The 20093-nt window shown below is 31.9% G+C and overlaps 2 protein-coding genes across 2 annotated transcripts in view; one reads left to right on the forward strand and one right to left on the reverse strand.

The window, feature by feature from the left end:
- LOC105165897 (transcription factor bHLH137) lies at positions 3519-6912 on the forward strand. Its single transcript, XM_011085053.2, has 8 exons — positions 3519-4056; positions 4187-4351; positions 4444-4509; positions 4613-4681; positions 5144-5236; positions 5344-5469; positions 5606-5734; positions 6437-6912. The coding sequence occupies exons 1-7, from the start codon at positions 3709-3711 to the stop codon at positions 5699-5701; spliced, it is 963 nt and encodes a 320-aa protein (XP_011083355.1). The 5' UTR covers positions 3519-3708; the 3' UTR covers positions 5702-5734; positions 6437-6912.
- Positions 14819-20093, reverse strand: part of LOC105165903 (V-type proton ATPase subunit C-like) — a gene marked incomplete in the record, with an annotated part of 5726 nt that continues 451 nt past the window's right edge. The window contains 10 exon segments of the mRNA XM_011085058.2: positions 14819-15228; positions 15723-15802; positions 15907-15990; positions 17410-17535; positions 17681-17797; positions 18048-18189; positions 18772-18839; positions 19636-19735; positions 19819-19946; positions 20060-20088. Of these exon segments, the coding sequence (XP_011083360.1) occupies positions 15132-15228; positions 15723-15802; positions 15907-15990; positions 17410-17535; positions 17681-17797; positions 18048-18189; positions 18772-18839; positions 19636-19735; positions 19819-19946; positions 20060-20088 (971 nt within the window).

Consider the following 20093-nt stretch of genomic DNA (forward strand, 5'->3'; position numbering starts at 1 on the left):
CTTAGAAAATCTCCACCAAATTCTTAAGGGATTCGGTCTTATGGAATCAGCTAAAATTTGTTTATAAATTGAGAGATTCCTGGAGCAAAAATCTACTTTTAGTTGAAATAACAACTATAATTTTTTATTTGTAGTTTCACACTTTGAACTTGAATTTCAATGACTCACTTGTACATAAAGAACAAGAAATCGCACTCTCTATTTCACTCATTAGTACTCTCTTAATTCATTATGTTCATGAGCACCATTTTTTCTCATATCAATTATAATTAATTGTTGAGAAAAATGGGATCAAATCAAATGAGAAAATATATATTTTGTAAGGAGGAACAATAATGAATTAAAATGCTATATATATATATATATAGTGATATTTCAAGATCCTTCCATGAGTCATTTCAATCTCATCCTCTTCTTTATTTTTGCTTTTTGCCCTTCCCATCATCATACAAATAAATCTGAAGTGGGGTCATTCAGGTGTTGCAGCTCGTGTAAATGAACAGCAAAAAGACCACATCTCTAATATTATTAGGTCAAAAACCGTTAAGACACAAAAGCACAATTCATCCCACCACAAATTCTGTTTAATTATTTATCACTTTCTTTTTCATTTCTTCAGTTTCTGGGCACTGCCCTTCTCAAATGGCATGATTAGAGCCACAAGCTACGCCTTTTTTAATGCTTTATTTCCCTTTTTCCTATATATATATGATACATAAATAAATATGACTCGTGTATGAGAAGAAAATACTATGCTAACTCAATCCAACTCGTCCAATTTGGAACCTTATTGTGGTTGGAATCAAAGATATATTGTTATTGGAATTTGGAATCTGATTTAATATTTTATTTAAATTAGTATAAATAGTTGTTGAATGATTTTATTAAAAAACAAATTATATCTTATTAAATAATAATATGCCGACAACACTGACTATTAATGAATATTTATTTTTTCATATGTATAATGTAAAGATTAATTATAATATTATTCAACAAATATATTCAAATTCAAAAATTGATTCAATATATTAATAAGTCAACTTAATTTATATTCAAACAAAATAAAAAATAATAAATTAATATAAAATAGATATATATTCATATTTATAAAGCACGAAATCATTAGCTTTTTGATCTTTTTGTTTGTCAAATTTCTCCAGGTGCTTCTGGGCTGTGAGGTGTATATATTTCATGATACATATATTTTCTGCTAACTTTAGGTTGATTTGACACATCGAAATCATTTAATGTTTTCCTTGTGGTGAATATTTCCGTGACACGTGGCACAATCTTGCTGCATTTTCAATAGCATAATTAACATAAGTTGATGATTACCTGTAAAAATTATAATTATTAAGTACGATAAATACGTGCTTTTTTTCTTATTTTTGGTGGGGGGTGGGGGTTTATCTTACTATATGTATATATGTGGGTAAATGCAATTTTGATTTCGAAATGTAGGAGCGTTTGTAATATTAGTTTCATGCTTTTCTGATAACGAACATTACTCTCATATTTTATGAAAAAGTTGTAAAGTTAGTCCCATCGTTGCAATTTTAATTCCACATTTTAGGAAAATGTTGTAAATTTTTTATGGTGGAATGAGCTTTACAATATTTTCTTAAAATGTAGGACTAACTAATTAATATTGCAATTGTGAGACTAATTTTGCAATATTTTTTTAAAATATGAGATTAATATTAATCATTTTAGAAAATATGAAATAAATGTTACAAGTTATTCTATACTTTTAGATCAAAATTTTGAAATCTTCTCTCGTGTATATGTTGAGGCAAATATATATAAATAATGAAATAAGGTGAATGGGGTGATGCAATGCGCGCAGTGTTTCCAATCTGATTCACTGATTTAGAGAAAAGAAAAGGAAAGGGCAGAGTGAGACTGACAACATTCAACTGTACATAACTGTTGATAAATGGATTAAATGCAATTTGGTCCTCTAACTATAGTTAAATTTTATTTTAGTCCTTTAATTTATTAAGGTTTGGATTTGGTCCTCTATGTACTTTAATTGCTCAATTTTGGGACTTTTTTCCCCGAAAAAATATTCATTTTCGTCTTATTTTCACTGCCACATTCTGTCTAAAAATCTGCCGCCGTCATTCAAGATTGCCGAGAGTCACATATACCGTTCGACTCCCTAACTCAAAACGAACAAAACCCCTCAATCAATTTCAGGTTTCGATCACCACAAAAACTGGGTTTTCACCTTCACCGCCGCAGCCTCTTCGCGTTGATTTGCCGCGATATACGAACGGCGGTCGCGAACCACCACAGTTCGACTCGCCTTTTCCTTGCGACTCTAACGAGACAAGTCCCAGCCATTTTCATCAACATGGTGCGGAGATCCAAGGATTTGAAGTTCACGGCCATCGTTCGGCGGACTGGATATTTTTTTGGCGAAAAAAGTCTCAAAGTTGAGCAATTAAAATACATAAAGGACCAAATCCAAATCCTAACAAGTTAAAGGGCTAAAATAGGATTTTACTATAGTTAAAGGACCAAAATTACATGTTATCCGTTAGATAAATTTACTCACTCACTACCTCTGTGCCAATCACTACAAAATATGGCATCGACGTGTCTGATCAGCATCTGAAACCTTCTCTCTTTATTAGCCAACCCCTCCACCCAGTAATGGAGAGAATAATTACACCCCCCTTATGAAGTTTGATATAATCAGCTTGTTATAAGTTTATTGTAAGTTAAATTAATATATTATGATCAAATTATCATTATATATTTTCATACACTAATGAATATGAGGAGGTATATTTTTAATTTTATAAGGGTGATTTTGATTAAAAAAGAAATATTTGACTTAAATAAGTCCGTACTAAATCAATTGGAAGTAAATATAATTTTTTATATACTTTTTATTAATATCATTAACTTTTATCTATTTATTAATAGATGGAATTATTTGTTGGATGAATACAAAAATTTGGAATATTACATGTAATTTTACAAACTATAAAAAATATACGTGTAATTATATTAAATTTAAAAAAAAGATAATGTAATTATATATCCCTTATATATATATATATTAATGAGGGACTAGACTAGGGGGAATTTTGAGTGTCAATGCGAGCAGCGAGAGCCTACTAAGTATTTATGAGTTTAATTATTTTATACAACTTTGGACTGTTTATCAATCGGAAAATGTAACTTATTTCATATACCCAATAAATGCATATAATTATGAAATTTGACCTAATGTTATATTTTCAAAAAGTGACACGTGGAATATATATGAGCAATGCATGGTGTGTCTGTGCGTAGAGAGCTAGAAAAGGACAAATTTTTTACAAAGATTTTGCAACATATTTAACTTTAGAAATCATCCAATATTTTATTTATTATATATATATATATATATACAAACGTGAAATCCTGATCTAATATTTCACAATTTAAAGAGTTTCAAATACATGAAATATGAGTAGTAGTGCGTGTGATTAGACCAGTCAAATACATCTCTCTCTCTCTCTCTCTCTCTCTCTCTCTCTCTCTCTCTCTCCTCATGTTTATATAAACCTGTCCGACCTCGTCTCAGACACCCGGCCCATGATTATTTCTCGTCTTGTGCTGATTCAGACACAAATCATCATCATTAACCAAACCCCAATTCTCAAGAACCTCTCTTCCATCACTTTCCTCAACACCCCCCAATAGAAGAACATGGCAGCCTTTTCATCATCATATCAGCAGCAGCACCCTTTTCATCAGCTGCTTGACTCATCAGATTTGCTCAGCGCCATTGATTACAAGATGTCTGAGGATCCAAACTTTTCTCTGTATTTCTACCCAACTGATGATACCCTTCATTGTCTTGACCAGACCAGTACAAAAGTCAATAATGATCAGGGCACTTGTGTTTTCAGCGTAACAAACAAGAACAGCATGGATTCCTCGTCCGTCCTCACTCATAACTACTATGATCATCACCACCAACTCATCATCACTAAGAACCCCAAGAAGAGGAGGAATTCCAAACAGGGCTCTTCTGTAAATTCTGCTCAGTCTAAGGTAATCAGTTTGATGAATATTTCAATATAATTATATAACTGAAAACTTTAGGGTTTTTGTAATAATTGTTCGAGGGTCGTTTTAACATATGCATGATTGTGTTTGTTTGGTTTAATTTGTTTTGTTTAAGGATATGAGGGAAGTGATGACGAAGGGAAAAAAGCAGAAGAAAATGAAAGGCTGTGAAGAAAACAAGTACTGTAAAGAAGGGAAAAAAGAAGCTCCGGCAGCTGGTTACATTCATGTTAGGGCTAGGAGGGGCCAGGCCACAGACAGCCACAGCCTTGCTGAGAGGGTAATTAATTTTTCATATGTTTATTAGAATTAAATTATAATTTTTAATTATTCTTAACTTTAATTTCATGTGTGTGTGTGTGTATTAATTAGGTGAGAAGGGAGAGAATAAGTGAAAGGATGAAGCTCCTTCAAGCTCTTGTCCCTGGTTGTGACAAGGTGAAAATTTTAAGTTGAAGAATTTTTTGTCTGTTTTTGTTTTTTTAATAATTGTAGTTGTGGGTAGAAGTGGACAGCTTCATGTGGGTTGAGTGATGTACAGGTGACTGGGAAGGCCCTCATGTTGGACGAAATAATCAACTATGTCCAATCACTACAAAATCAAGTGGAGGTGATTATTATAATCCATTTCTATATATAGCTTGCGCATTAATTAATTAACTTCTCTTTTTAATTTCTACTTAATATATATAATTAGAATTAAATAATTCTAAACGAAGAAGCCAATTCTTCATTTCATAAATTACTCAACGTACGTTCTTTCATGAGGCGTGTTGAATTACAGTATGAACAACAACGTGATTAGAGAAAACTAGAAAATTTCTCGACCAACCCTCTCGTTGTAACACTGGGAGGGTGAAGTCAATTCCTTATTGATTATGACACGACCTATGATGTTAGAGTGAGTCGGAAGGTTTCATGACCAACCCTCTTCGCCTTGTCATACGAATAAGACGTGGAAGAAGAAATCGACTTCTCACTCCAACCAATCCAATATTGTTATTTATTTATTGTACATTTTCTATAGAGATTAATTAGCTCACTCATCCATATTTTCTATCAATGTTTGCAGTTTCTCTCAATGAAGCTTGCTTCTGTTAATCCCATATCCTATGACTTTGGGATGGACTTGGAATCACTCATGGTTAGGCCACCACCTGATCAGGTCCAAAATTATATTTCTATAATTAAATTTTATAGCATTAATTTATAATAATGTCTATTTCTTTAATTAATATTATGTATTGATGTATATATAATAAATGCATGCAGAATTTAAGTAGCTTGCCATCACCATTAATGCAAAGCTGCAGCCCTGCAACAGCCAATCCCTATGATCCTCTCCTGGACAATTGTCTTCTGTTTCAACAATCCCAAATCTCAAATGCTCTTCCCCAGGTACAAATTTTTTAAATTATTTAACTTTCCAATCTGTAGACATTAATTAAAAATAAAATAAAATATATTGCATAGAATTAATATTAAATTAATTATGTGTTGTAATAACACGGACAAAATTATATTTCATTTTCAGGGTAATAGACAGGTGTTGTGGGGAGTGGATGACCAAAGACAAAAAATTATAAATCAGTCGAAAATCAGCAGCAGCAGCCTGTTCTCATTCCATTGATAAAAGTCTACCATCTTGCCCTACATGCATCTGGTTAGTACACCTCATTCACTGTCTGCCCATATACAATGCTGCCCAATTAATTCTACTTAATTAATTATGAAGCAAATATATTTAATTTAATTTAAATCAAGGTTGGTCCTAATTAATTTCTTAAGCCCTATACAGTAGGAAAAATTTCTAATTTGATTTGAGCTCTGCCCAAATTAAAATATCATGATCAGTAAAATAAACTTGTCATTTAATTGATTATTATTATACAAATATAAAGAAAATTATCAATGACCTGGCCAAACCTCGCATGCCAACAATTTCTCAATATATAATATTATTCGAACGAGTATCTTTTTCAGAATTGTTTCTCATAAAAGAAGTACACTTATCACTAATCATTACTTGTCGTATGATTGATTGCTCTATGAACTTAAGAACGAGACAGGAAATTTAATTAGAAAAGGAAACAAATATATATATATATATATATATTCAAGGATGACAGAAATAATTAATTTGCATGTCCTACAAAAACAAAAAATAAAAATACACATGATATTTATGCTTATTTATTAAGATGAAGATGTAGGGCAACTGTCCTACCTGCCCTACCTGCCCCAGAATCATACTAATAATTGCATACTGCAGACTCTTTCCATTTCTCATCATTCACAAACTTTACTGATTTTTAGCTATTAATTTTACCTTGACATATATATAATCTATGTTTTTTCTTTTCAGATGTTTAGGAAATTGATGAAGCAAAAAGGGTAGTAATTGTTTCCGATGATTGAGGTTGCTCAAAAATTCTAAGTCCTAAACATTAATTATTGCTGCCCGACCAAATAAGTGCTGAAGATCTTGTTGCAGACACTTAGGTACTTAGGTGCTGAAGATCTTGTTTCTCGATCGGCTTAGGTACTAGTTAGCTAGTCAGAAATGTATTATTGCGTCAAAAAAAAGAAAAAAAAAAACTCATGGGATGTATGTATATTTACTGATTATTAGTGCATTTTCTTTCATTTTAATTTGAGATTTTGATTTTTTTTTTTTTTACTGAGGGTCTGTTATTACAGTTAATTTTACAGTTATGGGTTTCTTTCCATGTCTAGTAATTTGCGGAGTTATGTCTTTGATTTGATGCTTTGATTCTGACTTGACTACTCGTACATACCTAGTCTTTTGTGGGGTACCATATTTATATATGGGGATATGTACTCTTACATATACGTATATATGTGCATGCATGTGCTCATGTATATAAGATGTATTTGATATGACATGTAATGCGATTGATGCATCATTGTACAATGTATTATTAATTAGTTTCAGCATTGTGAGTGTCACAAATTTGTCTTTTAAAAATATTTCGTTAGGTAAAAGTGGCTTTAAAATTTATAAACTACTCAAACTCTTAATTTGAAATTAATATCTGGTGCGTGTCAACATCAATATGTATGTAGATCAATTCTTTTCTAAATTGAGTTTGGTCAGCCCTGAATTAATTATATGACAAGTGTAATACACTTGTCGCGTGATTCATGCACAATTCAAAAAAAATAATTTGGGTATTAATTAAAACTTGCTTCGAGTTTGTGGCGACATTAAATGAAACTCATGTTAAAGAAATATGAATAATTACCGTGGTTAAAGGTGAAAATTTTTAACAAACACTAATCATACAATTGAAAGTGAAAAATTATTGCAAATATTAATTAATGATGAACGCGTAACGGTTATTAATTATTATTTCTGTAAAAGATGTCAATTAAATATTATTAGTCATATATAGATAAAGACGTTGGAAAATATTTTAGCTATAGCTAAAATTATGATAAATATTGACCAACATTGTCTAATATTTAAATTTTTGCATAAATTTTATTTGATGGTGGTAGAAAGTATTGATTTATCATGATTTTTAAACCGCTATTATTTATAATGTAATGAATAATCATTTTTTTTGCCATATAAAATGCATGCAACAACATTAACATAAATATCTGAGGTTTTTTACAATTATTTATGAAGACATTTTTTATAGAATAAAGTCATTTTATTAAATTAGTTACTTTACAATTAATTAATTTTTTAAGTTAGGGTTAATGATAAGAAGATCCAAAACCAAACAAACCCTTAATTATATTTAATTAATTTGGACAAAAATATATCATTAATTAAGTGTCATGATCAAGAAAGGGATTAGGTGCTTTAATATTAAATTAATTACCTTCATCCAATTAAATTCAATTAAATTAACCTCTCAATAATGATAGGTTTAATTTGGCATCGATCCTGACATTTTTCTTCATCATGCTTGAGAGAGAAAATGATAAACCTCTGAAGAGGGTGACCCACAAATTTAAATTAATTCGTGTTAGGAAAAATTGAATTTTAAATAATTCATGATGTAGTGTTGTCAACTTATAATAAAGAATATATATATATTCTAGTGTCGCGGTGTTCCCCGATTGATAGGTCCCATTTTTCTTAGTAGTCTAATTTAATATACGCACACATACAAATTTGTATATATGGCATTGCATTAATGGTATAATTTATATAAGTACTTCGTTTTTTCCACGAAATTAGAAATTATGCTTGGTAGAAAACGTTCAAAAAACCTGTAAAATAATTTAATGGTGACCACATTAGTGCATAAAAGTATTTTTAAAAAATTCTTCATAATTAAAAATTAGATAAAAATCTAATGGATGTTAACGAAATGAGCTCGTTGTTAAGCGGATATTAAAACCAGAAAGGTATTTGTAATTTTTCAAAATGGAGTATTTATAATTATATCAAATTTTGAAAATTCTAACTGAAATTGAGGTCCTTTTATGTTCTTATATATATATATATATGAATTAATTAATTACACCGAATTATGTAACGAATATTATAATATTTCTTTTGCTAATTCAATATTGCTACCTGCACATGGGGTATATACATATGACATTAATTACCATCCCTAACTAATAAAAGGACAGAACCTTGTGAGATTTGGAGTATCAATTTTTGTTGGGGTTGAGACATGAATGTTTGTTGTGCTCCAATTCGTCAAATTCCATTACATTATTATTTATTTTCTAATGCCTACTCATTATCCAAATCTTATCATATAATAGTGATTTTGCTCCAATGATTTTGGTCACCCTGTCGGCAATATTTGGATCTTTTTCTCTTGCTTAAATGTCTACTGTTGTACAAATTAAGACTTTTTTATTTAAATAATATAAAATTGATATCCCATAATTAAAAGATAGATTGGTGGATACGAGAATTTATTGTCAACTTTGGTGTAATATTTTTTACATCTTATATAGCATTTAATACACACACGCTATGTATATAAATTATTTATTTGAGAAAATATTTTGTACATATGTGTATATATATCTTAAGTATGATTACGTTTAATTTGTAACAGAAAATTTAATTCGTATTTTCGAAGCTATTTCTATAAGTGGTAGACGTAATTTTGTGGGTTTTCGAGTCGGGGTAATTTGGTACTGCATCTTCCCATGCCATGGCGCTCTCCTTTAATTTGGATAATAATTACTATTCAATCTAAATATTCAATTTTCAATAATCGCATAAAAAAACCATTTTTTTTCCCAATTTCTTGTTTATGAAAAAAGGAAAGGAAACGAAAAAGAGATGTTTCTCTAACCTTCATTTGTATGATCAAACACTATGAAGTATATATAAAGTGCTCTCATCTTTTCTAACTTTTTGTTTCCGGAGCACAATATATATATAGCATTTAACCCCTGTGATATGTAAACTAAGTAAATACCTCCTTATGAAAAAAATATTAGCAAATTATCCCCTTATTTATAGTTTAGATAGGGGAATAATTTATTTATTTTTTTTCAAAATATAGGGGATAATTTATTATCAAATTAAAGGGGGTAAATTGCATTTTTTCATATATATATAGAGAGAGAGCCAAAGATGCCACACATATAGCATGTAAGAAAATCAAAAGGGATATATATATATATATATATATGTATGGGGTAGTTTCATTTGCATCCACATCTTAATTTGGTACCTTTTATCGTATTGCTGACGTGGCTGAAAACCCAAGTCTTGACTATGTGGCCTCCTAGGATTCGCTCACGATTGCCATGTCCCATGTAGGCCCACCTACGACAAAAGTGTGTCTAATTTGAGTAGAGGTGGAGGTTCTTCAACTTGTCCTTCACACATTTTAGGCCAGGGGGCTGGGGGCCTTTTCATTTTCGATTTTGAGTTTTGGAAATAGTAATTAAAATAAAAAAAATATATTTACTTCTATGTATTTATATTAAATATATATTATTTTGACACCACAATTTAGTATAAACTATAATTTAATTAATTAATCCAAATATTTTTTTTATATGAAATGTCATATAAAGTGTTGATACAAATGTCATACAAATCAAGTATATAAAGTGTTCTGTGAAATATCAAAAGTACCGCAGTAATAAGATATAATATTAGCGATACATATACATATTAAGTGACAATTTAAAGTTGTTATTGTAAATTTTGGCTCTCATAGGACATAAGCGTGTCTTTTTAACTTAGCCACGAAGAAAATAGAAATTTAAATATATAAATAATGTGAATATATATTATGTACAAGAATATTGTATATTTCAAATAAATGATATAAATTTCATAAATATCTATGTGCATGTATATATATGTATGTATATTATCGAAGAAAACCAATTGAATCAGTGGGGCTAGAGGGGTTCAATTCATTCTCATCACTTTTAGGATGATTATGATGATAGAGAGTGAATGTATGAGCAGTGTTGATGATATGGATGGGACATGGGCATGCATGTACAGTCCTCATCCATCACTTTTTACGTACTCTCCATTGGTCAACGTGGATGCATCCATCACCACCCTCCATCATCTTCCTTTCCTTAATCCCATGTACAATCTTTTCTGGAACAACAAACATTTGTACAGGTAATGATATTGGACACTTAATCAAGCTGCTTTATTACATATGTATGTATGTATGTTGCTTGATCTTACCAAAACTGACAAATCAAAGGATAAGATTGATGCTGGTTTTTCTAGATGTATGGCGATGATGGTGGATGGGAAAGATGGTTGATCAACATGTTTGTTTCCCTACTTTTGTTGGAGAGATAGGTTACAAGTACATGTGATGATTTGTGTGTCAAATGCTAGTTAGTTAATTTATCGATTAAATGGTCTATCACTTCTTATGGGGGATTTATCCATAAATAATTCTGAAAAGATAGATTCCACATTGCGAATTATTACAGAAAATGAGAATATCAGCGACAAAAAGTTAAATAGTGATATTAAAATTATCATTACTCATACATGTGTAGTGTGTGCGCCAAGTTATTCAATTTAAACAGTAATTAGATTCAGGCTTCTTTATAAGTCAGGGCCCACCACATCAAGTAAATATCTATTTTTATTTTTTATTTTGGATTCAGCTGCTTATTAATGTAGTACAGAAAAGTAAACGACGTCTTAATATATATTTTCATTGGGAACTTCAAAATTATTATTTAGTAATTTGTTATTATTATTAATATTATTTTTTGTTGCACATTTTGATTAGGGTTGGATGCTACCTGAGTCTAATCTAATTCAGGCAGTGTAAATCCTCAAAATCCAAATAATTTAAGTATCGAAGTGTTTTAAATGGAAGCTAATTCGAAAAACCTACTGTAAAAATTTTTGGACTATTTCTTCTTCTTTTTTTTAATTAAAGTATCCAACACATCGATTAAAAAATTACATTCCACATCCATCTCGATCCGAATCGATCACCAGGGACATACATGATAAGAAAAAACATTAAAATTTCTGAAAATAAGATCTTGAAGGTTATAAAAGAGGAGGAAATTAATGTTTTTCAACAAGAGATGACTTCTCCATGGAGAACTATTTGAATATTTTTAGAGTAAATTACAAGGGGTTTTCTGGCTATGATTATAAATACTCCTTTATTATTTAAATATTTATAAATACGTCCACCAAAATTACAAATATTCTATCAGATACTTTCTTGTGACAGTTCATTGTAAAGGGAGTATTTGTTAGGATATTTATAATTTTAAGAAGGTAGTTATAATTTTTTAAATTATGAAAAAATATTTATAATTATAAAAAATCTGAGGAGAATTGGTTTTAGTTTACTTTATTTTTTAATTATTTTTTTTGTTGCGTGGATGGAAGAAGAAATTTTGGCTTCTCCTTTCTCGAGTCTTTTTCTTGTATTAACTTCGTCGTCTCTCTTAACATTCGTCCTGCACTATCCATATGCTCAAACAAAGTGACCAAACACATCAGTTATTACCACTGATGTTGTCATAGTTACTACCTCAATTTTGGAGGATAAAATGGTCAATTCTTCTTAATTCAGTTCTACAATGCAAGCGGAGTCATCGTTAGGACAGTTGAAGGATACCCTCCGTCAAAATACCATTGGTGGTAAAATCAGTGTCGAGATTAATTAAGAGAGTAAAAGTCCTTAAAAAAATTTAGTGAAATGATTAAGAGCATTTTGGCCATAAAATTACGCCACAAACCATTAGATCACCACGAGCCATTAAAAGAATTTTGACTTTTTATTATGATAAGTACAAAATTATAGCTAGCAAATACTAATTAATCACGATTGTGCAACGATTATTTCGTTTCTGCGAATGAGGTAGAAATATTAGGTACAACTAAAAATCATAGTAGATATTTTGGTCATAGGTAAAACCACGAACAAATATTTTTTAATCGTAGTCGAAACCTAAGTTTTCACATAAGTTTCGTTTGACCGTAATAGATATTAATAATTTTACATAATTTTCAAATTATATTGTAGGTAATAATTTTTTTATTTTTTGGTGAGGCCTCCATCTAATTATTACTAAATGCAAATAGGATTAATCCCCATCAACAAGATTTTCTAATTTAATTTGGCCATCGAATTTCTACAAAAACTTTACACCCTTCACTTTTTCTAACTAAAAAAAAAGGTGCTCAAGATTAGAAAAATTGTCCCTAAATTAAGATCTTATTTGTGCATTAAAGAACTGTACCCAAGGTTGATATATTAATAGTAGTCTAGGATTATTTAATTTTTCGAGTAACTAATATTAATATGAATTCTTCATAATCTAGATATTATTATTGATTATAAGCTCTTGATTTTAATATTATAAATTATCCTATTTCTCATTTATTGTTAATTATTCTTTGTAATAGTTGACTAAATTACTGTACTAATAAAAATAATAGAATTGACTTACCAATTAAAAATAGTTAAAAATTGTTCCATGCATTATAAATTGCCACAGTTTAAAAAATCATAATAATTAATCAATACCATCTACCACGCATGGTTAAATAAAATTGATATGAAAACTTAAATTTTGACCATGACAGATCAACATCCGTCATGATTTTCACTGTAGCGAAAATGTTTGCCATAATTTTTAGCTATAACTAATGTTTTAGCCTCTTTTTTCAGAAATAGACTAATAGCCATTTGTGTAATTATAATTCATTAGCATTCGTTATCATATTTTATATTTATTTATAACAATTAACCATAACGAAAAACTATATTTGTTGGGGTGGACTGATCACACGAAGGAGCTATGTTTGTGAAAGAAATTTGAGTATATATATATATAGTGAAAATTCCTAAAAACGGGACAAGTAGTGGGGTTCATGTGTAGAGACAAACCATGTATTAATTCACTGGGATCTTCATAGATACATATTTTTCCTTGTACACACACATATATGTATATGTATTTTTTTTTTAGGAAAGAGAAGATTATATATATATACTTATGTATGTATATGTATTTATTAGGGTTGTAGGCGATATATAAGGATGGGCAATTATCACACTCAATATGATCAACCCATAAGGTGGGGTGGTTCATGCGGGTCCGGCAGGGGTCTTGCAGCCTAGCTAGGGTGGCGGCCGAGGCCCCAGGGCGGTCCATGTGGTGGAGGTGGTGGAGGCATGGTGCATTTGTGGAATTGAATTGGGTTGTCTGCTTGGTTTTTTGTTGTAGGAAGAGCAGAAAATGAGAGGGAGAAGGTGATGATGACATTGTTGATATAATAAGGTTAGCAGTGTCCTCATTTGATGTATCTTATAAGGCATATATGTATATATATATATGGGGTGGGGTGTCCTAATCTTGACTAGCCTTTTCATCCCCACTTGCTTCTTTGCCTTCTTTATTTTTTATTAATTTAATTTAATTTATTTGTTGGGACATTAAATAATGCTCCCTTGTGCTATATTATTAAAATAATATATATATATATATATATATATATATAATCAACGACATAGGCTTTAATTTATATATGTATATTAGGGGTAATTAATTGTCTTATATGTAGTCTTCTTAGGAAACCCTTAACTTTTGTGGAAACAAAATTTGTTCTAAACTCCATGCAAGCTTAGAATATTGTAAATGTTTTTTATTCATCAATACTGCAATATTCATATCCAACAACCATCTCTTTATTTATCAATTTCCCAGTGTATTTATTTATTTCCTTTTTCTTTTTTTTTTTTTGAAGGGGAGGGGGGGTGGTGGCCCTGTCTTGTTGGTAGCAGAGTAGAAGGTATATGGGGTGGTAGGTCAAGTTGCGTTACTGAGATGCCCATAACGAAGGGTAGGCTCCCTCATCATCAATCAGACAAAAAAAACAAATGTTTTAACCTTTGCTCAAATGTCTCAACTGAAATTACAAAAACAAAGTAATAATATTAAAGAGTAAATTCTAGATTGTGGATTATGTAGTATATATGTTGTCGATGAGACATTGACTCAATAGGCTTACTCGGACCAAATTCTATGTCTTTAAATATTCAGAACATGTGCACTGTTTTTGAAAAATAAAAGCACTTTGTTGTCTTCCAACTATTCCACAATGAGTGATGCAAATTTCTCTGTCCTCTTATCCAATTTGCCAACTTGTTCAAAACCTGCAGATTTCAACTTTCCTTCAAAATAACAAAAATGATCTCAAGCACAGTGCAAAGAGTTCAAATATCTCAGTTTCACATCAGAACATTATGGCTATGACATCATAAGAGAGAAATATTGAAGAATATGGCTTATTAATAATATCTCGTCAATAATACAATCAATCCCGTGTGTCCAATAGAACTTGACAATGAAGGTATTAGAGGAAGAAGTAATCATCTGCTACAAACTTCAGATTCTTGTGCAAACAGAACATGACTTTGGAGAAAAATTGCTGCGAATGTTTTACAGGAAAAGTATACTTCTTGAAGAAGAAACGAATAGGATAATTTACTCTATTGTACAAGTGTAGAATCCGTCCTTATTTCTTTTAACGCCATGAGAGTATCACATTAGGCAAATGGACAGCAACAATGCGGTGACCCATCTTAGATAAGATTAATGGTGAAGCAGACGTAAGGATGTGCGTCGGCATCACCTGCAAACCCGCCCATTCCTCCTTCGTCGTCTGTTTTCCAGTATGTGCTGCAGTTCAAGAAGAGGTCAATTAATACGCCAATGAAAAGTTTTGTCTAGTCAAATATTTGAAACAGATCAAAATCCACAAGATCCTGGGACCATCAAACATGTGCTCTCCTCAGAGGAACATGTTTGAGGCGGTTAAACAAACAACAGCATATGTGCTTCAGGCGGGGGGACCTGTGAGAAACTACCCATGAAACTACCCAAATGATTTGACGGTAAATGCTATGAGTTCACATGCAGGCAATTTGCATTGTCTCTTCCTTTAGAACTTTTTGATAAAACAGAATTTCAGTACCTCTGTCGAACATAAAGATACCAACAGTGGACAAACTAACAAGGTAACATTTTATGTCAGAAACATTCTCTAGAGCACATTACATGATCCGGTTAAGTATAGTAGGGGACTTAGTCCCACAAAGTCACGGGTCAGAGAACTTTGTTAAGAAAGGATATAAGAGACTTAACGGGGTTGAGTGGAAAAGCTCAAGTTGTACCTGTGTGAACTGTCAGACAGTCCCTCAAGGATGGAGCGAACCTTCTTTTCGCTTTTCACAGATGGTGATAATACAACAGACTGAAATAGAAAATTTATACAATAACTCCAGAAAGCTATTTAAGTCTTTACAGCATCACACAAAGAAAAAGCAAAGGAAGTTATAGATAGACAGCTTAATTTACCAGAAATGATGGAGGCAGACCATATCGCAGAATGCTTTCGCTAAAGACGCGTACAGCACAGAAATGCATCCAGGAACTAAAAACCTGTGGAACAAAAGAAGGCCAACTCTTAAAAGAATCCCAATAACCTGCCAAGGTCTGCGATAAATAATGGTATTCAATGTTTCTTTTTCTTTCTCCTTTTTTTGTTTTTGTGTGAGATTGTGTCTATGTTTTGAAGAAGATGCATCAACAAAATCACTTTCAGCAGGGTGGTAGTGACTCAAGCAAACTCAAAGGAGCATAAGTTCAAAATTTTTGTGGCGTACAATAGCATGACAAGAAAAGTTTTAGTGGTTGTGGTTTGCTTTCCTTTGATTATAAGTAGGCACGACCTCGAGAAATTATGCAGAGCTAGAAATAGCTTCTCAATCCCAGAAGCACCTCACAAACTTGTTATGCACACATTTGTAAATCTTATTGTCATATTACAAAAATTATATTCGGCAATGAATTAAATCTTGACAAAAAGGAAAGAAAGCATGCCTGCATGTCTTCTACTAATCCATAACTTCTAAAAGGAAGAGGAAATCCCCTCCTGTTTTAATTAATGATAAACAATTGAAAAATTGTTTTGCACAGAAATGAAATTACTTGGCCGTTTAATATTTGCATAGATATGATTTCTACGAAGATTTCTGTAATAATTAGATGCAGCTATTATTTTCAATTTATGATTCTTGTAGTTAGTGAAGTTAAAAGAGTGGCTGAGAACAATACTATTGGCACTCTAGGGATAAAGTTGGAATGTCTAAAGTTCACAATAAGTTCTATAATATCATATGGTATATTTCTCAACCAACTGATTTTATTTGAAGATATCAAAGAACAGATGATTCATGTCGTATCAATGCATTTATGCAGCAGCCGTTGATTACCACAAAGCAACTGCCTGCACAATGGAAGAAATAGAATACATATCTTTTTTCTTCAAACAAAACCAACCTCAATAGATGAAATCATGATAGAACCAACAAATTGACAAAATGCATTTACAGAGTAAGTTAAATAAATTACATTTACAGAATAAGTTAAATAAATTATATTTACAGAATAAGTTACACAAAATGACTACCCAGAAAACAATCTCTAAGCGTAAGAGGGATGTTTATTTCAAGTTTCATGTATTGTTATAGGATAGAATCAGACCCAAATTTGCCTGTGAGTGTAAGTAAAGTAACGAGTACCAAACAAAACAAGAAGGTTTTCACTTTAACAATTCAGCAGTAGCAGAAGATCAGAGGAGTATTGGGTAACAGCGAAAGAAAAACTGTTTTCCAAGTATGCGACTGGAATATTTCAAAAGACTTTGTGACTACTTCCTCTCTGGCAATGCTCCTTCTATGTAACTAACTTATGCATTTTAACACCCCTGGAGTCAGCAATCTAGTTTATCAACATAAAACTACGTAAACAAATAAGAGTACGCTAAATTCAGTAATTAATATTTAGGAAAAAAGATACCTCTCCATAACTGGTGTAGCACCATTGCAACAAAGAACTTCTCAATGTTTCCTGGTCTTGGATCAGTTTTTCGAGCTCCTGCTTGCGACTTTCTTGTGTTTCTGGATTATATTCAAAATCACGAACCTAAATCACACAATAAATGGACCTATTATTAGCAGGGACTTCTCCAGAACTGACAACATCAATCATACATTTTAAACCATTCTAAATTTAGTGTGGGAACCCTGGAGATGAAACAGACAGCAGGGAAAAAGGATACATAACTTACTTGGAAATTCTTTTCGCGTGCCTTAGTTCTAAAATTGTCAGCATCGCGACTGAATAATGTTACAGTATATAGAGCATATTCATTGTCCTCATGGAGCTTCTTGGAGGATCTGGGGACCTAAAACAATTAGTTCAATCAAAAGGTGGAATTTACTAATGCAAAACATACTAAAGAAAATAATCTTGTAATTTAAAGGCCATCAAGCTAGCACCATGTCAATATTCATGATTAGTATGGGAAGTTTTGGTTATTTTACCAACAGAATGTGTTCATGAGGCAAAAAATGGTGAAATGATACGGGTATCTCCATAGTGCAATTCTGAAAGCATAATACGGTTGCTTCATTACTATTAAATGGAGTACTTACGACGTAAGTTGTCAGTGTCTCATAGCTTGATAACCAATCCTTCTGAGAATACTTTGAAACAATTGCCACGAGGGTTGTTAAATGTTCCGAACTAATGATGTCTTCTGGTTTTACCAAATTGGAAAGGTCGCGAACAGCTAAGCTGCAATGAGAAATTATTTGGATCAGCCAGAAGTTCAAGCGGATGAGTTACAATGGAGTTTCTATTAAACTGAAAAAGGTAATCTTTATGCTGCTGCAACAGTTTCCAACTCCCAACAACCATCCATCGAGGGCTCAAGTTCAATCATGCATTGAAAAAGAAAATGACCTCCGTTTATTCCAGAATAACAGCAGTTCCGTAACATGAATGTTTAGGACTTCAGACACAAGAACTTAAAGCATTAGCATCCATGATGCTTTGAGGTTCTTTTTCCTGCATTTACTTTATTACCAAACAGTCAAACCATGTCGAATATCTGCTTGGTCTTCCATATTCAAGGAGAATTAGGAGCCACTTCTCTAGAGACTTTTAGAATTAGAGAACCGAACTTTTGAACCTACAACTAGGCATTAGATGCATGGTAAAAGTTCAGATATATCTTGCAAACAAAACAGCAAACCATTAATACACATGAATTACAGTTAATGAATGAATAACAGCTAGCATACATGCTGCATTCATATATTGCCTGTAGTCCTTACAACAATTGCAAGTTTCAGTAAGTTCGGATGAATCACATACCTTCCAGCCTGTTTCCGATTTATAGCATTAAGTTGGCTGCGCACGTTATTATACTCAGCGACACGAACCTGTGAGATAAAATCCACCCAGATGTAACATGCTTAGACTTCAATAGAGTAGACTTTCACTAGCAACCCTTGTGTCTAGAAGTACGCTGAATTTATAAGAAAGGAAATACAGGGGAAAAGGTCAAACCAGAGGTGATAATCATATTGGATTAGAGATCCTGTTATCAGCTACCAAAGTTACTTTGAGAAAGTCAGTACTTCCTAAGCATGAAAAGGATAAGTGGTTTATTCTTAGAGTTACTTAAAAACTGGTTTGTCAATTTCTTGTAGACCCCTAAGTTTGGAATTTCCTGGGTTATAATTTAGTTGAGAGAGAGAGAAAGAGCAAATTTGATGTACTGAACAACTTAATCTCCTAATTATTAGGGTTTGCATTCCATCATTCAGTCACGATAAAATAGTAGCAATCTAGTCATAGAACATAGGAAAGACTTGTAGTAGCAATCTATTCATGGAACATAGGAAAGACGTCTAATCTTTGAAGTTACTAACATGAATGCCACAGTAGGTTAGCCTGAAGCTTGCAATTGCTTGTGTTGTTTTAGCTGAGGAAACAACAAATTCGATTTATGTATCATTAATCTGGTAAATGCTAGATTTATTATCCCATCTCCCAGACACAATTTAGCCACAGAGACTATAAATCTAGTTAACATATCTAAATAAACCCAACTTCAATTGCATTGTGCTGCATTTCCACAAAATTAACATAAAAACTAGGACTTTCAGATGCACAATGCTAAAGTCTATATCAAACCAATGTGATTGGATATCAACTTCATACGACCAACCGTACCTTGAGATCATCCTCAATTTTCGCGATCTGTACATGAATTCCATCCACAATCTCCCTAAGTGGTGACATTGTCGGATACTTCGCATCATCCCACACAAACCTACATAAATCATAAACTATTTTCATATCCAATTCCTCACACATCTGAAATCTAGCAAAAACATTACAAGAATAAACAATTACCTCGTGAGGTAAGAGTCAACAGGAACCCCATCAACAGTAAGAGAGCTGCTAACAACTCCAGAGACCCTCTCCAATTCCTCAATCTGTCGTCGGATTTTGTGGGACACTCCTTCAATAAAGCTGTTCGCCTGCAACAGGAACAAAAAAATAAATTAGAAATAAAACACCGATCGTTAAACCCTCCCTCTCCAAACCCCTAAACAATGTAAATAAAATTTGTTGAAATTTTTCAAAAACACACCTTCAGTAGATCATCGCTTAGAGCCAACACAACA

Source organism: Sesamum indicum, linkage group LG1 (assembly GCF_000512975.1).
Source record: "Sesamum indicum cultivar Zhongzhi No. 13 linkage group LG1, S_indicum_v1.0, whole genome shotgun sequence".
NCBI classification, from domain to species: Eukaryota; Viridiplantae; Streptophyta; class Magnoliopsida; order Lamiales; family Pedaliaceae; genus Sesamum; species Sesamum indicum.

Bases quoted from the DNA above. Each gene is read 5' to 3' on its own strand.
- LOC105165897 (XM_011085053.2), top strand. From the start codon at position 3,709: ATGGCAGCCTTTTCATCATCATATCAGCAGCAGCACCCTTTTCATCAG. The intron at 4,510-4,612 runs GTGAAAATTTTA...AGTGATGTACAG, and splicing joins TTGTCCCTGGTTGTGACAAG to GTGACTGGGAAGGCCCTCAT. The intron at 5,470-5,605 runs GTACAAATTTTT...TTTCATTTTCAG, and splicing joins TCTCAAATGCTCTTCCCCAG to GGTAATAGACAGGTGTTGTG.